Source organism: Antrostomus carolinensis, unplaced genomic scaffold, assembly GCF_000700745.2.
Source record: "Antrostomus carolinensis isolate BGI_N321 unplaced genomic scaffold, ASM70074v2 scaffold3129, whole genome shotgun sequence".
In the NCBI taxonomy this organism is placed as follows: domain Eukaryota; kingdom Metazoa; phylum Chordata; class Aves; order Caprimulgiformes; family Caprimulgidae; genus Antrostomus; species Antrostomus carolinensis.
In genome coordinates this window covers 41,491-55,139 of record NW_010337699.1, presented here as the reverse complement: position 1 = coordinate 55,139, position 13,649 = coordinate 41,491, and the positions used below count along the sequence as shown (strand labels likewise).

Here is a 13,649-nt window from a genome sequence, read left to right as displayed (position 1 = left end):
CCCCCAAAAACCCACAACAAAACCATCATTCAGTATTCCTTGCTGAAAGATGGTAGAAACAGAAACATTGGAGGATTATCCTTAAACAGTGGATGAGTGGATGGTGGATGTTAGTTTGACCACAGATATGCATTTTTTTATATATATATATATGTACATACATACACATACACAATCTATATATACATTATAAATATAGTAATAAAATATTGTAAAAATATTAATTTTGCTAAAATACATGATTAAAGTGGACTAATCTTATGTTGCATTGATGTGATCTCTCCATTTGATATGACAGCCTTGTTAGAAGCCCTAAAATCTACAATACTTGCAATTGTTAAAAACAAAGTCTGTATTTCTGAGAGTCACCTCATGCCACATCAAGAAGTTAGGTTGGAGGTGGGCCCTCGTATCTCAGCATCAGGTTGAAGGACCGTGCAAAGTTGTTGGCCAGCGTGCAGCTGTGAGTCTCCTCTGCCAGGGGCAGGAGGAAGGCCAGGAGCAGGAGCAGCAAGAGGAGTAGCTGCAATGGTAGTGCTGCCCAGCACACCCGATGCAGGAATGAGCACACACGTCCAGAGCCCTTCTGAAAGACACAAATGAAAGAGCAGCTTAGAAAAATAAAGACCTGGGAAGGTGCATTTCAATTACATCAAACTGCCAGGAAGAAGGGCAGAACAACCCATGTTGTCCTTGCCCTGGGACCCAGCCTGGGTGCTTGGTGCACTGCGGCTGACTGAAGCTGGTGCTTTTAGGAGAATATTTCTTCTTTTAGGAGAATATTTCATTCTCTTAAAGAATTCACTGCTGAAAACTGTCTTCTTCTAGCAGGCAAACACTGCTGACTTTCTAGCAGAAGGAAAAACTGCCTCCAAGTCCATTTTCCAATTACAAAGTGGTGGTTACAAATGCTCACGCCAAAGCTGCTGACTGGTCTCCTCAGTCAGCATACAGCACAGAAGGACTGTGTTAGTAACTCTCCTGTCAGTAAAATGAGAGCGCTGATGCCTGGAAGAGAGGAGCCAGTCTTCTGCTCTCCGTTGGCAGAAAGAAGCTTTGCAGCTCATCCATCTCACAGTCATCTCCCCAGCTGCAACGTGCTCTTTGGATCCTGTCTTTGGGGTATATGAGGCTGGAGGCCAGAAAAAAGGCCCTGCAGTGCAGCATGCCTCAATACCTCTTCCCTTCTTAAACTTTCACGTGATGCAAAAGAATGAGAGAAAACACAACACTGACAGTGAAGAGGACATTAAAGTCACATTTATTGGTCAGCAGCCATGGGAGGAACACACGAAGTCCCATTACACTTTTCTTTATGCTGGTGCAAATCGAGAGTAGCTCAATTAACTTCAAGAATTTAATCTGAATTAGCACAACCAGGAGAAAGCATATTTGGAACTACAGAATTCAGGAAAGATTAATTAAGAAGTGAGATTTCCACAAGCAAGATTCCTGGAGATCTCCTGCTAATGAGGTGAACTATGTGTGTTTCACAAAAAAAACCACCAAGTCAACGATCTGTAAGGGAGTCCTGAAAAAGAGGGCTCAATAATCCTTTAATTTAATCAAACATGGATTCATGCTCAGAACACGGAAATAACACTTAATGCTGCTACAGCATTAGGTACTAACTTACATCACAATCATCAATGGAGAACATCCACTGAATTGGGACCCTTGTTTTCCACAAGTTGAAGTTAAATTGTCATGTTCAAGCCACAGGCGATGCCAGTGCTGCAGCAAAATTAGGGCTCTTGGCCCCTACTGGATGCTTGACTTAACAGGCGATGCCTTTGTCCCACTATAGCAACACCATGAATAGTCCATGGGAAACATCAGCAGAGAAGATAAGGAGCAAAATGATGGCAGAGAAAAGTAATTACCCTTTCCTGTTTTTTAAGGTTCTCGCTCTTCCACTGCTTTTATAAATTTCCGAGTCTCTTGCAGTTTTATATAAATGCTTACAGAATTAACTATGAAGGCAAATACATAGCTGCAGCTACAGACCATGAGACAGTTGTGCTGTGAAATTCTTCTTCTGTTGTAGTTGGTTTGCTTCCATTATATCAAATGGCTGATGAAATTTAATTATTGTGTCAGGCAGATGTAGAGGCAGCAGAGCAACAGCTGCTTGCTCCAGCATTTCTGGCCTTCAGCATCTGAGTTGTAACTTGCTCTCTGAAGCCAATTAAAACTCAGGTCCTTGGACACTGGAACTGTCAGTAGTTAGTAGGCAATGAGTAAATGCCAGGGTGTAAATGGGACTCACACTTTAAGCACTATAGGGCAACATCCCTAGGTACAGCTAGTGTTTACCCTCTAAATCAAAGCTTCACCAACCTGGGAGTCATCTGCTCCTACTGTGACCTGTTCTCAACCACTAGACAAAGCACCAGGCGTAAGTACCTGTACTAACAGGACTTTCCTTTCTCTAGTCCTGGAGCTAGACCTGCAATCCATCATCTCTCCTGGATTTCATCAGCCTAGGGGCTGAACAAAACCTGCAGGGCTTCTGTGTTTACAGTCAATGCTAAAAGTGTAATGCGTAAGAGAAGCAGCCACAACTCTTGGTCAGAGCCTTCTGGGCTTGGCTCTATAATGCCATGAAACAGCCACTCCTTGGTATAATCAGTACAAACCAGTGGACTCTCACTGACAGCTTCTCAACCATTTCTCATACTTAACTTTCCATTGCATCCATAACATGCAGCAATATGACAAATACATTTATTATAGTGACCCAGCTAGAAGGAAAAAGCCTTTTTCCAGGTTCCAGATGCCATGGACAAGTTTGTTTGTAGGTATTAACAGGTGTAGTTCTGTTGCTGAAAGATCAGATTAGAGTTACCTTTGCCTTGGGACAATTCAAACCGTGCTCTTTCTTCTACCACTAAGATGTAATAAGACTTAATGCTGATGGTGTTAAAGGGTAGGGTCTAATGACCAACTACTCAATAGTTCATTATGGCTAGAAGTCTCCAAAATGTCCTCACAAACTCAAACTGGGAATTAGAAGCCCATTGATGATCCGAGGGCTGGAGCACCTCTCCTATGAAGACAGGCTGAGAGAGTTGGGGCTGTTCAGCCTGAAAAAGAGAAGGCTCCGGGGAGATCTTATAGCGGCCTCCCAGTACCTGAAGGGGCTACAGGAAAGCTGGGGAGGGACTTTTCATAAGGGCAACTAATGACAAGACAAGGGGTAATGGGTTTAAATTGAAAGAGGGGAGGTTTAGATTAGATATTAGGAAGAAGTTCTTCACTGTGAGGGTGGTCAGACACTGGAACAGGTTGCCCAAGGAAGTTGTTGATGCCCCCTCCCTGGAAGTGTTTAAGGCCAGGCTGGATGAGGCTTTGAGCAACCTGGTCTAGTGGAAGGTGTCCCTGCTGATGGCAGGGGGGTTGGAACTAGATGACCTTTAAGGTCCCTTCCAATCCAAACCATTCTATGATTCTATGATTCTATGATCTCTCACTGACACAGTTGTGTGAAGAAGGAGGACTGCCAGTCTTCCCAGTAGCACCTAAAACTTACACATTACAGCTGTCAATCCTTTAGCACTGATTTGAAAAGATACTTCCTTTTGAAACTATTATTGCCAAACCAGCTGCAACACCTGTCTTCTCAGTTACCTCCTTCTGCCTGTGAACTGGTGGGAAATACTGGGCTTTTCCAGTTCCTCATCTGTTCCTGACACAGCCCAGGTAGCACATGCCTTATGGTCTCTCAGGTTTGTCTTTGCCTTTGTATGATGACCACACTGCCAATTAGTCACTCCTGGGATGAGACTGAAATGTTATTTGTTTTTAGATCTCTAAAGTAGTATTTCTTTTCAAAGCGCATCCTCCCCAAAAAAATAATGTGAAATGGCATTATTAACAAGCTATTGTTTGCTCTCCTTGGAGTTTTTTGCAGGTTAAGAATGCGAACCACAGCAGATCCTAGCATTAAAGAAATCTGTGGAGGGACATTTGCCTGGGGGTAGAACTTCAGAGAAGGAGAAAAATTTTGTCTTTATCTGCTAGTTCTCACCCATCTGCTCACTGGGTTCATAGGCATTTGTGTTTGATGAACTTTTGTCTTTGCTGCCCAGCTTCTCTGTTTTGTTTGATCACACAGCAAGGTCAGAATCTTGTATTTCTGCCTCCATTTGTTGCCATGGGAATGACTCTGCTATCACAAACATGGTATTATGATGTCTCTGCAGGACTGAAGATGAGGCACAGAGGAGCTGTGAGGGTTTGGTGCTTTCAGCAAATTTACAATGATAAACCCTTAATATATGAGGGCTCCAACCTGCACACACTGAAATCCATGGGAGATTTACCATTAACTTCAGTGTCTGCAGCAGGATTATGCACAGAGACAACAAAATAAAGTCAGGATCGGGAACTACTTATTCATGGAGTTCAGCAGATACCCTTACAAATGGATTCATTACTTGTATGCCCAACTTCTGGTGTTCTTGTGCATATGAATCCTATATTAGTTCTGTTGCCCTGTGCTTACTGACTGGAACAATTGGTCATATAATTTTTTTTTTTGTTTTTGGTGGTAGTACTACATTATAGGTTAGAGATAGAAAATTTTGAAGGTGACACAGTAACTTTTAATAGGAGAGATGATACAATTGGAAAAAGCAGGGAAGCTTCTGGGCACTCTCTCTCGAGTGTGAAAAAAGCAGCACTTAGATTTTACTAAGACTAAGTAAAGGTATTTTTTAAGGTCTGTGCTGAGAGGGAGAGACTCTTTCAGGCTGTGGTGACCTGAGACAATGGCACCAACAGGGAATTCAGGAGGCCAAGGTTCAAACCTTTGCTCTGCTGGGTGGGAGTGATCAAGGCTGTATGGACCACACTCACAACTCTTTAGCACATCATTCTGGGTTAGAAAAGGACAGTCTGACACAGTTCCACCTTTGCAAAAGACAGTTTGAATATTTCATTTCTGTTTGAGGTCAAAGGTGGGAGCCACAACCCTGCCACACAGTGGAATCCCCTTCCCCAATCACTGCAGCTACTGGCATCAGTATACTGGCATCAGCTACTACCCAGCACCCACAGTGCTTGCAGCGTCTGTGTCAGATCTAGGCTCCACAAAATATTCTGAAATCAAATCTTCCTCTGAGGAAAACTGGCAAAGCTCCAGTGAAGTCAACAGAACTTTAATTTCCACCATCTTAGAATAACAGCTGGAATACCTGGGTATCGAGCCAAAGTGTCAGAGACATTTTTGAAACACACATGGAAAAGGAATAGGTTGACATTTAAAAAGAAAATATACTTTTAAAGTTCACCATCAAGGATGAATGTCCTCCCCCTTCTCCCTCAAAATACCAGGACAAGCAACGACTGTCAAGGGGTAGACGGCTGTGTTTTGTGTAATGCTACATGCATGCTTGTTACCAAATGAACTGCACTGGCTGTGAACATTCACATTTGTACTCGATTCATGTTGGGGCATTTGAATGACAAGCATTGATATAGATCTAGGGAGTCCTCAGCACTTAAATCTGTTTGCAGTTAATAACTCCTTACCAAATGCACCATGAAAAATCCCTCAGATGGGAAACAGCAGAAAAGCACTTTAGAACTTGCTATATAATATTCCTGTGTAAGTTGCTGAAGTGTTTTACTAAAAATCAGTGCACTCCCTGGTTTGCTATTGACCACATTCCAGGATCTGTGAAAACACACAGTTAATCTAGCTATTTGAGGAAGCAGAGGAATACAGCATCTTATACCACGCTCATTACTGGTTTTTGCTGCTGCTTGTATGTCACCAGCACGCCTGACAAAAATCATACCTATACCACTGAATCAGTGATCCAGCAGAGAAAAAAAAGATTTAGTCAGGATTCATTCCTCTTACCCTAGAGCATTTCACTGAGAGACTATTCTGGGAAATGCACTGCTGTCTGTAAACCTCCGCTCTCCCCATGGATAAAGGGACCAATGCCCTAATGTCCTACAAGCACTACACAGACAAAGACACCAACATCCATGCTGCTTCATGCCAGTGCTGTACCCAGCACTGATATTCTACACCGATATTCTACAGCAATTGGTGCAGATGCATAGATACTAAGGCAAGCATGAATAATTTCTTAATATTCTCAGCCTCCAACTACTTTCAGCTCAGTTTCCTGAGACTCATGTAGCTTGTCCATCTAGTTAACACTCAGTGAATCTTTCCTCCAGACATTTCCAGCTTCCCCTTGAACCTATACAAACTTTAAAAAGTCCTCAATATCCTTTAACAAGGAGTTCCACAGGTCAACCATCTGGCATGAAGAACAAATCCCTTGTGTTAGCTTTGAACCTGGCTCCTAGTTCTTGTGGAAGAGATGGAGAGTCAACCCCCATCTACGTGCCAAGCATGATTTTGCAAACCCCTGAGTTAAATGCTTAGACAGGATGAATCCAGGCCTACCTCCACAGAGGGCAGATCACAACATAATGGGCTTAAACTATAGTTACAGGGGAAGTACATCTTAATAGGAAGGACAGGCATTGGAAAGGATCACCTACATAGGTATGAATTCTACAACTTCACTGTTCCTCTGAGAATAAGCAGAGCTGCCAGGAAGGCCGTAACAGCAGCTGACCATACATCCCTTTCATTCTGAATAGGAGCATGCCATCATCATACACCATTACTTCTTGGTAAAGCAGTTGCTTTATCAGTGATATTTTGCCCCTGAGAGGCCCTGGATTTCTGCCACTTGAGATTGCACTGGTACTAATTCAGTTGCTACTCAAAGAGGCAGGTTATTGCCAACAAGAAGAGATCAGTTCCAGAGGGAGCACAGGCTGCTCTCTCAAATCAAAGCAAGTTGGACTTTTACCTCAATGTGAGGTAGTTTGGAGCTGAGCTCCTCACCAGTTCTCAACTCAGAGCCATGAGTATCCCTCCCTAAGATAAACAACATATTGCAAATCACAGCTGGTCTTTTCAAGAGGGAAATAATTTGGGGGAGTTGGATACTACTGTGGCCATAGAACTGAGCGTCCAATGTGCTCTTGTGCAAAACTGTGTCTCATTCCCGTATGTCACAGCAGGAACTAAGAGTTGGATACTGTCGTCAGAGGTTATGTGGCCTCTGCAAAAGGCCAGTGAGCCACTGGGTTCAGAACTGTACTTTCCTAAATGCAAACACTGCCCAGGTTAGGCAACCGGCAGTGGGGAATGAGTAAGGATGGCTGGGACCCCTTTGAGTCCTGTGTTTATCATTCTCCATCTCATAAAGAGCTACCAGAACGAATGTGCTGAAGGGAGGTTAACTGAGGTCACACAAGCAATTTTAGCTCTGTCATTTTCTATCTTCAGATTCCTTGACTTTGCAACCTTAGTGTTCTTTTCAATTCTGAAAAGCATAAGTGTATGTATGTAAATAAGTAAGTATGCAGGCAAATTATAGGCTTTGTTTTCCCCCTTAAGGGAGATTCTGGAATACCTCAACACGGTCGGATGATAAGCTAGAATCTTTGATGAAGGCTTCATTTAAAAGAAACAGAAAACAAGGAAAAACCAGCAGTTTGTATCTGAGGTTTCAGCAGTCACATATGGCAGATATTTCAGAATTTCTGCTGCAAAGTTGCCTAGAACTAAGTACTGTGCCATATGCAACACAAACAGATTTATAAAGGTTGGCTTCTGTGTGCACACACAACATGACATGCTTTTAGGATAAACATGCCATGGGACAAGGACTACAGCCTGATCTGTTAAAGCAGCAGGTATCTATAATTCTCCAGGCCCAAGCAAGAAGAAAAAGTCTCTGGTTTGGTCCCATCTTCAGCACTGTGGAAGATTAGTAAAGTGGTAGGTAGGATGGGTCGCTAAAAATATCTTTGTTCCATGTTATAAGAATATGGAAGGTCAAACTTTCAGTGAGGTAATTCTGAAGCACATTTTCATATCCAACAGCAGGCAGTGAGTTACACTTGGTTTCTTAAGTAGCACAAGTGAAGTATTTGCAAGATTCATAACAGGATAAAAGGTTTTCAAACCAGTTGTACTAGTTTTGGCTAGAATAGAGTGAATTTTCTTCAGAGTAGCTAGTATGTGGCTATGTTTTGGATTTGTGCTGAAAACAGTGTTGATAACACAGGAATGTTTCTGTTATTGCTCAGCAGGGCTTACACAGAGTCGAAGCCTCTTCTGCTTCTCACACTGCCCTGACAGTGAATAGGCTGGAGGTGCACAAGAAGTTGGGAGGGATCACAGCCCACATGGCTGAACCCAACTGACCAAAGGGATATTTCCTACCATACAACATTCTGCTCAGCAAAAAAATCTGGAGTGGTGGGAGGGGTGGATGGGCAGTGAGTTTTGTCAGGGCTACCATTGCTTGGGGACTGGCTGAGTATCAGTTGGCTGGTGGTGAGCCCTTGAGTTTTTTTGCATGACTTGTTTTTCTTGGTTTTGTTTTTCTTTGTTTCCTTATTTATTAAACTGTCTTTATATCAACCCATGATTTTTCTCACTTTTACCCTTCCAATTCTCTCCCTCATGCCACTGTGGGGGGAGTGAGTGATACAACAGTCCTTTTTGGCACCCAGTGTGAGGCTCAAAGGGTTTGAGACAACAGATTCAACCATAGTGTGTTAGAAGGAACTTATAATTATTATACCTGTTTATCAGTTGCTGGTTGCGATGTTGCCTTACTTGTTCTCTTGTATCTGATCTGTGCCATGCTCCCTTTGTTTGATGTGCACCAAATTTGAGAGCTTGTTAGAAGATGGTTTTGGCTTTTGCAGTGTACTGTGCTGTGCAGCACTTGGTTGCATTTTGCCTGGGAGAATGATGATAGAAGCACTAGCCTCGAGCCTAATCTGGTGGTTGGGCCTTGCCCTGCTGCCATCCCTGTACTTCAGGAACTATTTCATGGAGATAATTAACAATTACACTTTTTCCTTTTTCTCTTCCAAAAGTCAGTTTGTGGAGGAAACAAAGAATGACAGCTTCCCCTTTTCCTCCTGTGCGGTAGATGTTTTCTGCCTTGTTGAAATAACTCTTCAGTATCTTGAGCATCCTTAGATAATCAGAATGCTCCTATGGCTTTTCCTAAGGTTAAATGACTATTTAGGAATAGCACACACAGATATGCCCTGGGGCAGTGTGGGAGAATACCAGCAGGTATGTAGAATGGTTGTAACTTTTGATGGTCTGGGACTTCATCCCTGAACAAATGCAAGGTCCTGATAAACTGACAGAACATTTGAAAAAAGGATGATCTGCCCCTGACAGTGCCACAACTTATGGCACTGTGCTGGAGCCTGGCCTCTGCCTACCAAGTAGTATTTAGTAGGAGACATCAGTATTCTACATTTACTCAGGAAGGCAGAGAAATAACACAACTTCTCCCAATTTCCAACTTCCATTCATCCTTGCAATTTGAAAAAAATCCTAATTAAATTTGGCATAGAAAGAATAAAAACTAAAATAAAGACAACTTGTTCTGGAACTTCTAGAAGAAGCTACTGACATCAAAAGCTGGTTTATCACATCAAGAATGTGTTTCCAGCTGCTTTACCAGTGATTTATCTCAAGTCAGGATTAAACTTAAACTTCAGCAGTCACCATACATAATTTGAATATTATCTGTATTTTATTTAAATGATTTTAAAATGCAATGGCTTACTTTTAAAAAACTAATATGTATACAATTTGAGGTATTGATTATAAGAATTTTTCCTACTGTGCTTTTCACAGTAGTGTTACAACCATTTTTCAAAGATATACTGGAAGTTGGTTTCATTCTGCTACTGGTCAACAAATCTCTCTCTCGGTTACCTTTCAGTTAGGAAGTAAAATTAGATCTGCTGAGAAAATTATTCTAAGTTTTCTCCTTGGTGAAAATCTGTAAATACTTCGCAACATGGTAGGCTACTAAAGGATGCACCTTTTCAACAAAGAAAGCAAGGACCACCAACCACATACCTAGCTAATACTATGTTAACACTGACAGAAAGTAAGAACCAGGTGTCCTAGGAAGCAAGATGTCTTCTCCATCTTGCACCAAGCACTGCTATGGAGGCAGAGCATCAGCAAGGCAGAAAAGCTGCAGAACCAGATAAAAGACAGAGTCTGTTTTCTAGCATTTAGGAAAGCAGTAACGTAGATTAGTAACCAACATGAAACCTACAGAAACAAAAGCAGACAGGCAGGCAGTCTCAGAGGTGCAGTAACATGAAGGGAAGCTGGTGGGCCTGCTGGAGAAGGAAGGGGATGATGCTGTCTGGCACGGCATACTTAACAGTGGGTCAGAGTTAGGAAGAGGCAGCCAGGTATTTTCAGCTTTTTATATTTTTGCCCAAGTTTATTTTCTGAGTGAACATCACTGCTGAAGGAAAATAAGTCTGTCTGCTGATTTTAAATGGTAAGATGTCCTTTTTCCTGTGTTTGGGCCATGATATAATTCCTAAAGCAGGTAGGCACACGCTTATAGGCACAGTGATGAAAAAAACATGAAGAGACATTATCTATATTTATAAAAGAGATATCAAAAACTGAGGGAAAGATACCTTTTATTGAGTCTTTTCCATTTTACTAAGAATGCAAATTTTGCAGAAGATTTCAAGTGGTTAACACACAGCAGGACTTCAGGAAAACAAATGAGCCACATATTTTCAATAGAGAGGCACCACTAACGCAGGCATGTACACACAATGCTGTGCATTTCATAGAATCATGAATGTTTTGGGTTGGAAGGAAAGGTCATCTAGCCCAATCGCCCTGCAAAGGGCAGGGACGTCTTCAACTATATCAGGCTGCTCAGAACCCCACCCAACCTGACCTGGAATGTTTCCAGGGATGGGGCTCCTACCACCTCTCTGGGCAACCTGTGCCAGTGTTTCACCACCCACCTTGTAAAAAATTTCTTCCTTATATCTGGTCTAAATCTCCCCTCTTTTAGTTTATAACCATTACCCCTTGTCCTATGACAACAGGCCCTGCTAAAAAGTTTTTCCCCATCTTTCTTATAAGGCCCCCTTTAAGTACTGAAAGGCTGCAATAAGGGCTCCCCCGAGCCTTCTCTTCTCCAGGCTGAACAACCCCAACTCTCAGCCTTTCTTCATAGGAGAGGTGTTCCATCCCTCTGATGATTTTTGTATCCCTCCTCTGGACCCCCTCCAACAGGCCTTTCTTGTGCTGAGGACTGCATAGCTGGACACAGTACTGCAGGTGCGGTCTCACCAGGGTAGAGGGGCAGAATCACTTCCCTTGACCTGCTGGCCCCGCTGCTTTTGATGCAGCCCAGGATACAGTTGGCTTTCTGGGCTGCAAGTGCACATTGCCAGCTCAGGTCCAACTTTTCATCCACCAGTACCCCCAAGTCCTTCTCAGCAGGGCTGCTCTCAATACCTTCATCCCCTAGTTGTATTGGTACCAGGGATTGCCCCTACCCAGGTGCAGGACCCTGCACTTGGCCTTGTTGAACCTCATAAGATTCACATGAGCCCACTTCTCAAGCTTGTCCAGGCCCCTCTGGATAGCATCCTGTTCCTCAGGCTTGTCAGCTGCACCACTCAGCTTGGTGTCATCAGCAAACTTGTGGAGGGTGCACTTGATCCCACTATGTCATTGATGAAGATATTAAACAGTACTGGTACCAGTACAGACCCTTGAGGGACACCACTTGTCATTGCTTTCCATCTGAACATTAAGCCATTGACCACTATCCCCTGTGGATGGAACCATCCAACCAGTTCATCATCCACGCAACACTCCACCCATCAAATCCATATCTCTCCCATTTTGCAATGTGAGTTTCTGAGAATTCCTGTCATATCTGCACTTGGGCAGAGCAGAGTGCATTACTGTTTTCTTCCTGGCAAGCTGTGGCAGCTCTTACTTTGCACAGTTTCCTGAATGACTGCATTAATTTGATTGAGTCCAGATCAATGGTGTCTTTAAATAAGATTAAATTACATGTTCCTTCTGTCTGTGTGTTATAGGAGATTACTCTTAGCAGAATCTCAAAGGAAGCAATTAGCTGACCACTGATGTAATGAATCCTAACTATTTTGTTTGTACAAACAATAAAGCCAGAATCATTTGTTTAGCAAGGAACTGTAATTACTCTGAGCACTCGAGAAAATAAATCAAACAGTGCTACCTAGACCTGTAAATAATGAGCCCTTGACTTCCCATTTATGCTAAGAATGCACATGGAATATTTTCAGGTAGCTGGGAGTCAACCTTTGAAAGTAACATTTATCATAGTTATTATTAAGCATTTGCTTGATTATGTCCTTGGGTGTGCTAGCTGCCCTGCAGAAATATCCATCTACATTGCCCTGTCATTGGCACCTGCTAAAAATTCACAGCAGCCAGTGCAATTTCCTGCAACTGTTTTTTGTTAATCAACAAGCAGTTGCTCACATCGCAATCATTAGCCCATAATGTTCCTAAGGGCACCAGTGGCTGGGGGCATGTCCTCAGCAAAGGATGAATGATCAGGAAAAAAGCAGATTAATATACATGGAGCAGGCTCTAGTCTGCCCACCATTTAGCCATGCAGGCTAGAAATGGAATAGAAACAGAAGGCAATGGAATGAGACTGGCTGCAGCTGGGCCTTCCCCGTCTCCAGGTTGATCTGCTGCTCCAAAATATTCACAGTTCAAACAGGAGAAAGAAGCAGAGTCACTGGGGACCTCATGTTGTAGACAGCAGAAATCAGTCCAAAAATAGCTGAAATTCCGCCACCTCTGCTGATTTTGTGTAACCCAAAAGCATGAGTGAGCCGAGAAATTAGAGATAACCTGATCCCATTGCATGCAGACTCACTGGATGTTGCAAGTGCCGTGATGCAGCCCCCAACCATGCGTACTTCGATACTAACGATCGAAGTACAGATACTAACACCTGACATCAGCCATACTCTCAGGCTAGTTGGTTTCCTTCATCATAGTTTTGTAACAGTATTCAAAACATACAAAAATATTTTGCCTAATCTTTCTTTCATTTCTAGCCACACTTTAGGTGTTTAATCTGAACTTAAAATAAACTGCAAAGCCACTAATTCTGCATCTGGTTTGCTTCTTCCCTTTCTCTCAGCCTGAACAGCATTGCACCCAAAAAGAATTAACATTATTTTCTGGTCCTCTTAAGCAGTGCTCAACAATTTTATGGCAACACAGGCTCACATCCTGACAAAAGTCCTAGCCTGAATAGAAGGAAAAAATAATAATAAAAAAAGACACCTTTGCTTAGAGCACTTGGATCTGTATTTAAACAGTGACCCTGTTTAAATACAGAATGAATGCTCTGAAGTCAGCAAAATCATACTGAAGTGAGCACGGTGTAAGTTACTGCAACATTTGTAGTGGCTGAAGGGAAACAGCAAATCACTTGTTAGTGCAATGGGAGCCATTTCCTTCATGCTTACGAGGTATTTCAGTTCTTCATTCCTTCCCACCCCAAGCTGCTTCTCTTTGTTTGTGTTCAGTAGCTATTAAAAACTCATACAATACTTTTTTGGTGGTCTTGCTGTAGGCCTAATTGACAAATGTTTGCAGCCTGCCATTATGTTATTCCAGTATCCTTAAAAATTAGCTGAAGACTTTAGTTTCCTTTGGAGAAGTTAAGGAGGAATAAATACCACCTACCTCGAGGCAGGTGGGACAGATGAATTAAAAAATG

At 42.5% G+C, this 13,649-nt stretch overlaps 1 protein-coding gene across 1 annotated transcript in view; it reads right to left on the bottom strand.

Annotated features, from left to right (window-relative positions):
* Nucleotides 1-388: 388 nt before the first annotated feature.
* SYNE3 (spectrin repeat containing nuclear envelope family member 3) overlaps nucleotides 389-13,649 on the bottom strand; it is a 37,086-nt gene continuing 23,825 nt past the window's right edge. The window contains 1 exon segment of the mRNA XM_029086804.1: nucleotides 389-586. Within this exon segment, the coding sequence (XP_028942637.1) occupies nucleotides 389-586 (198 nt within the window).